Raw genomic sequence first — 6,886 nt, 5'->3', positions numbered from 1 at the left:
GTCGTAGGGTGCTATTATTGTGGTGGAAGATATATGTTTCCCGCTCCCCTTTCCACGCGACGGTTCTGCACCAATGCTAAGTAAATCCACACTTGAACCGCCGACCAAAAACGACTCTGCCCGGAATGATACGAGAACCCAGTCTGCAATTTGCCTTCCTTGCCTCGAACACCATGAAACTCATTTGCGCTGCGACGGTGGCGCTCATGCTGGCGACGTCCGCGACCGCTGCGTGGTGCACGGCATACCAAGAGACGACGAACAAGATTTTCTTGGCGGCCAACGTCTCGACCTCGTGCAATGCGAGCAGGCCCAGCTGGCGCAGCTCGATGACGTTCGCGAGTGGACTCGACGACGATCCATACCTCATGTGCCGGCCGCCGTGCAAGGCCGACCTGCAGAACCTCACGCGCAACATTCCAGAGTGCTACGATTACGCCGAAACTTACGCCAAGGTCGCGCAACAAAATCAGCTGTGCACCAACATGACGCGTCCAACAACCAACGGCGGTGCGTGCACGACGGCCGACGCGATCTTGTCCAACGGATTGCAGTACGAAGAACCGGTGTGGCGCAACTGCTCCAGTGCCCCGAACACATACTTGTCCGGTCTTAAAGCTTACACCACCAACGAGGCTAGGGCGCTGTGTACGTCCGCCACCTGCTCGGCCTTCATCAACGCGATGGCCAAGTTGATGCCCAACTGCGTCGACACGTACGGGGACAACAAAATGGACGAATTCCGACATGAATTTGGGTGCACGCCTGCAGCAGTCGGGGCCTATTGCGCCATGGTGGATATGGTGGTCAAGTACGAGGCTTATGACGCGAGGCTTTGGTCCAACTGCTCGACCTTTCTCAACAATGCGTATCTTACGACGTTCGGTCACCTCGCGTACAACCTCTCTTATACCACGACACCAGAAGGCTTGCCGTCGGGCTTTTGCACGTCGACTTGCCCAGCAAACTACTTGTCGATCAAAAAGACGCTTCCATCGTGCACCTCTGTCTATACTGGTGAGACGTTTTCCGACCCAAGCCCTCTCTACCGCATCTGCCCCAGCCTAAAGCCAGCGCCAACGCCCGCTCCCACTCGCGCTCCGACACCCGCTCCGACACGGGCTCCGACACCTGCGCCAACGCCCGCTCCAGCTCTGACCTGCCCGCTTCCCGGCTCGTACCGTGCGACGGGGATGCGCATGGACCTTGCCACCTCTGGGGATTTTACCGAGTCGCACGATAGCAGCGGCAACACGTGCTTGACGAAGGGAACGTATGCGGTGTCGGGTCCAACCGCAACTTTTACCGTGGCGACCGTCTCGGGTGTCTGCGGCAGCGCATTTACGGCCAACGCAAAGCTCTCGGGCCCCATTTCGTTCTCCACCGACTGCAACCAACTCACACTCAGCTACACGGGCACACCGTCGACGCTGCAGCGAACGTCCAACGCAGAGACCGCGGCCACGAGTGCGATGCTGCTTCTTGGTGTCTTCCTCGCTGGGGTGCGCTCTGAACGGCCGATGCGATGGCTCTTGCATAGTTGATTTGCATATATAAGACTGAAAAATACACTGGATTTGAGTTCGAGCCCACGAATCGTAGAATCCTCTCACCCCCTCTTGTGAATGTGAGTTATCGTGGACCTTGATAACTCACATTCTCATGCCTCCGCATACTACGCACATTGAGATATCAGCAAGAGACACCCAGAGAAAACGGTCATGCCGACATTGGATCTAACCAGCGATATGGTCAACTATCTATCCAACCATCTATCTATCTATCTACCGGTATCTTGCAGCAGTTTGATCCTGGGGCTGGTGTGGGCGAAACGCCCGTTGGGCTGCCACGTGCGTTTTCGCGGGCAACGACGCCATTTGATTGGCTCCTGCCTTTTACTTCTCCCTGATATGAAGGGAAGCGACGCATCCTCCAGAGATATACTAGTATCTGGTCATGGAATGATGGCACAACCGTTAGCGTACCTGGCAACCAATTCGGTTGGCATGGCTGCACGGAATAGAAAATCAGTTGATTTGAGAAATGGCTCTCGTTTCCGGCGTGCTGCGTGCTCTGGGTCTTACGTCCATTGTTGTGCAAGTGCTGGTCGCTGGCAACGGTCGGTAGCCGCGCCACGGCACTCAATGCCCCTCGACGATTCAAGGCCCGTCGAGATCCCCGGCGGCCGTCAAGGAGATGAGACGTCGGTGGCCCTCCCGTGCTTTTGCCCCGCGGGTCGGCAAATATTAAATTCTAGCGGATTTTCAATTAATTTCTAGCGGATCCTCTCTCGGATCGATTCCTCGCAAACCGTGCGACGTGCGTCCTCGTAAGCCTCGGTGCCGCTTGCCAAGAAGTTGTCGCTGGTACTCGAGCGACTCGGACAGCGGTTGCGGGAGCCGTGCAGCGAGGACGACCTCTGGCGGCGTCGATGCCAAAATGGACATAACGTCCGATTGTAGGACGACGACGAAGCATGCCGCTCGAGCAACCTGCGTGATCCAAGCGACTACTCTGTGGCAAGCGACACGTAGTCTGACGAGGACGCAGGCAGTACAGTTTGCGAGGAATCGGTCTTAGAATGAAATCCGCTAGACGATTCACTGAAAATCCGCTAGAATTTAATTGTCACCCCCCGCGGGCGCTGCCTCCACGAAGTCCCGTTCTGTGCGCTCGGTCGTGATCCGGATTTATTCGGATGCAGGCTCGGACGGTTTCGTGACGGCTTGCACTCCTCTGTCAGGTGGTCCGAGTACAGGAGCCTGCGTACGACCTCGCGCGAGCCATCACCCGGCGAGTGGGGTCCACCAAGGGATGGATCTCTCCGTGCCGAGCTCACTCCCAACGACCAAGTGCGGGTGCCAACTCCTACGCATTCAGGCGTAGCACTACGTGTGCGAAGCTCTTAAATTATTTTTTCTGATTTGATTTGAACGGAAACACGTTTGATTGATTTGATTGATTGTTCTAGATCGTTCGTCTTTGTTCTACTATGATCATACTAAAAGGAGGTTGTTTTCAGGTGGCTCGCGGAAGTAGAGCGTGTGCCACCTGTTCAATCTGTCTTGTGCGTTTACGTCCCGCAGCGCACTACAAGTCTTCTTTGCTGCTCCAGACACCTCAGCAAGTTTCAAAAGAGTCGCAACTGGCAAGCGTCATTTGCTGGGCTCATTCCACGAGAGCACGATTAGGTCAGAATGATGCTCTGCCCATCACGCCTACGTGAAGAATCTGGCTTGGACCATGTGCTCGGAGAACCTTCTGACACGCCCATAGGCACACAAACGCTGACGCAAACGAGCGATCCATGCGAAAGCAGAGGCACCGAGCAGTTCTTAGTGGTAACCACCACGATCTACTCTGCAGATGAAGTGAGTAGGCAATCATGGCAGGCCACGAGACCGCTCACAACAGTCCTCTTCTCGTCGCTGAATACCTTTCGTGCATCAGGCGATAGAGGCATCATGTCGGTACCAAGTGCTCGCGAATCAACTAATCGTTTGGTCCAGCTAGCGATGGTGCCATGGACATTAGCCTCTCGATGAACAACGAGCGATGCGTACGAGTAACAAATCGTGCTCTGTCGTTGTTGTTGTCGCGAGATCTAAGTGCTTGCCTGGGACTGGCGTCGTGAAAAGGTGGCCAGTCCAATGAGCCAACTGCTTCCCAAGTGTCGACGTCAGTCGTATCAACTTGATTGTTTTGTGCCTTTCTCAAACGGCTTTCCACGGTGCTTTGCCTTCGTGCGACCGAAACCACCAACTTCTGAAAGTACGACAATCATGGCAGACCGAGACAGTGGGCGCCTCCACGACATGCCACACCCAAGGGCCACAACGCGACAACCGTCGAGCTACGAAACATAAAATGCTTTTTCTTATTTCTCTAATTTCTCGTAAAAAAGAGCATTGCCATGGCGACAAAGCTCGCATCAGCGCGTCTCGGGTGCCGACACGTCCCGATCCTGCTGCGAAGAGAGAAAATTCATTCATTCGTTCACGGCGATGGTCAACTCGCCACCCAATCTCACCGGAAGGGGATCAAGCTTATCCGTCAGTTCTCATCACCCTCGGCCGCACATCAATTTTCATCTTTTCACGCCACATGAGCCATGCACCTTCAATCCCGCGGCCGCATTTGGTGGTCTTGTTCAATGACGATGATGCGGTGCGTTGGCACCGTGCCGTCTCCAAGCCACAGCACAAAACCTGTTTGATCTGCCTCGACGATCGACCCATTGCGCGCTCTCATCAATGCTTGCACTGCGACGCTAGCGTCTGCAACGACTGCTTTCGCCAGTATCTGACGCACAAGATCCACAATGGCCAAGTCGCATCACAGCAACTCGTGTGCCCTGGCCATTGCCGGCGACCCATTCCAAGCGACACGATTCTGCAGGTCGTGGCACCAACTCTTGTCGAAAAGTACACTCGGTTTCGCCAAGCGATCGCGCACCGCGAGGCAGGTCTCGGCTACTGCCCTCGGCCGCAGTGTGGCCAGCCGCTCTTGCTGGCATCATCGCGCCAAAACGAGCGCCGCGTCGACTGCACGAGCTGCCAGCAGTCGTCGTGCCGTGACTGCGGCAACGCGTACCACTGGTGGCCGCAGTGCGACCGCGCATATCGCTTGTGGTGCCGCACGCACGCGGCGCAACGCTGTCCGTCGTGCTCGGCGACGATCCAGAAAAGCGGCGGCTGCAGCCACATGACGTGCACGTACTGCCAGCACCACTTTTGCTGGCGCTGTCACGTTAGTTGGCAAGACCACACGGAAGCACGCTGTTGGCCACTCGCGTGCTGGCGCTCCAAGCACTGGGCTTTCGGCCCGACGGCGCCTGTCCGGCTCGTCACCAAGACGGTCGCGGCCACCGTCGGCGCGAGCGCAGTTGTCGCTGCGGGCGCGGTCGTCGCCGGCGTCGTCGTTGGCCTCGCCGCCGTCGCGGCACCGCCACTCGCCGTCTACTGCGGCCTCCGCGCCCTCCGTCGCGACCCGGAAAAAGGGCTCGTCATCAACACTCGAGAGTACCGCCGCCAGCAGCGCACCACCCGTCGTGCTCGACATGCTCGCCTTCCTCTCCATTAAGTCGTCGCCAATGCACGCTGACAAGGTGTTCGTCGACATCAACATATCATTATGAACAATATACCATTCTCGTTTTCATCTCAACATCACGCGATGCGACTCGGAATGGCTCGCAGGACGACGACACCTAGAGGATTCAGTTATGGACGCGACCAAAGAAGATTTCTCCCAAGGGAGACTGCGCCACGGGCGGCGCAGGCGCGCAAGCACCCATAACTCTTGTTACACGACGCATGAACCACTTGGCACGAGTGGTCGCACCGGCAACGTATCCTGCGGATCGCGCTCCCGTCGCCGTCTGCCTCGACCACGTCCCGTGACCGAGTGTACACAACTAAGAACGTCCGACCGCACTTTCTTATTTAGACTTATCCAGTGAAATAGACGACCCTCTTCAACGACAAGAACGTGCGAGTCAATCGCAAAGCGTCCAACCGCAAAACGCGTGTGCGTTTGCAGAGGCGTTAATCCCCCTCTCATGACGTCGGTGGTCACACCCGCTGAGTGGCCCCCAGTGACACGCCGAACGTTCCAGTGGTCGTTCGCTGGAAGCCGCTCATTAGTGGTCGGTGCGCTTGCGACTAGAGGCGTGTGACACCATCATGGACAGAGAAGGTCTGTACCTGCGACCTCGTGCCACCCAGAAGCAGACCCACGAGCGCTCAAGACGCGGCCGCGCGGGCCAGCGACGACGCACAACAGACGGGCCCTGCGCGTGCCACGTCATGTGGACGAGACGCCACCTCAAAATTGGAAAATTGGTGGGACCTCCCATAACTTCGAACTTCGATGCGTTGAACCGGCGTGTGTCAAAAAGACACGACCGATGTGGAGCGGCCATTGCACACCGCAGCGCAGTCCCAGGCAGCAAAGCGCGTCCATGTGCATGAGACGTGTCGAGCCTTCGATGCCATCGCCTCTGTTGGTCCACTCAAAAATCCCTTTTGTCGTCGTCTTCGCCCGCATAAAATACCAATGCACTCGATACTATCCAGTGCACTCGAGTCTATCCAGTGCACTCGAGTCTATCCAGTGCACTCGATTCTATCAAGCATAGCTAGCATATATCATCAAGCATGCAGAGTGATCCGCATCAACGCGGATCCTTACTATCAAGGCATAGTGAATACATTCATTTTTGCCGAAATTCTAGAAAACAATTCAGCCACGGCGTCCCAACCACTAGTGCGTACATGCGACGATCGGGAGGTCCACACGTGTGCGAACGAAATCGTCCTCACGGCGACGTATATCTCGGATGCCTGCATGGAGTTGGACGCGCGGGCCTTCGCTCGCCGATGTGGCGCGGTCGGCCTGACTGGTCCACATGATACATCGAAGTTCGAAGTGCATGGAAGATCCATCATGGTGCAGCGTCAAAGTGCAATTTGATCGACCATGCTGCTGCGACCCTCCGAGAGCGGTGAAGAATTCGTGTACGTCCACTACCACGAGCTCAACGCGTTCGAGTCGCCGCGCGCCTTCACGCCGTCGAGTGCTGTGGACCGCGCATGCCTCCTCTGCCATGCGACCGTGGCCACGCTGCACGGCGACATGGCCGACGTCGTCGACAACCTTGTCCATTGCGCGAGCTGCCGCAGCTACTACTGCCACGGCTGCCTCCAAGACTATTTAGCCCACAAGATCGAGACGCGCCAGGTCTTGCCGAGTCAGCTCGTGTGCCCGGGCGCGTGCCAGCAAGCGCTGCCTGCGACGACGCTGCAAGCGCACATGCGGCGCAGCGACTTTGCCAAATACAACGCGTTCTTGACGCTGCCCAGTCCGTCCACTGAAGCGCTCGTGT

At 56.9% G+C, this 6,886-nt stretch overlaps 2 protein-coding genes across 2 annotated transcripts; both read left to right on the top strand.

The window, feature by feature from the left end:
* Positions 1 to 4,153: 4,153 nt before the first annotated feature.
* SPRG_14877 (hypothetical protein) lies at positions 4,154 to 5,082 on the top strand (the record flags this gene model as incomplete). Its single annotated transcript, XM_012354555.1, has 2 exons — positions 4,154 to 4,167; positions 4,275 to 5,082. The coding sequence occupies 2 exons, from the start codon at positions 4,154 to 4,156 to the stop codon at positions 5,080 to 5,082; spliced, it is 822 nt and encodes a 273-aa protein (XP_012209945.1).
* A 1,398-nt stretch (positions 5,083 to 6,480) lies between these two features.
* Positions 6,481 to 6,862, top strand: SPRG_14876 (hypothetical protein; the record flags this gene model as incomplete). Its single annotated transcript, XM_012354554.1, has 1 exon — positions 6,481 to 6,862. A coding segment is annotated over one exon (382 nt), but the record flags the coding sequence as incomplete, so codon positions are not given.
* Between the last annotated feature and the right edge of the window lie 24 nt (positions 6,863 to 6,886).

This window comes from Saprolegnia parasitica (assembly GCF_000151545.1).
Source record: "Saprolegnia parasitica CBS 223.65 unplaced genomic scaffold supercont2.167, whole genome shotgun sequence".
Taxonomy (NCBI): Eukaryota; Oomycota; class Saprolegniomycetes; order Saprolegniales; family Saprolegniaceae; genus Saprolegnia; species Saprolegnia parasitica.
Note: the sequence above shows the minus strand (reverse complement) of the source record. Positions and strands in the feature narration are given on the sequence as shown.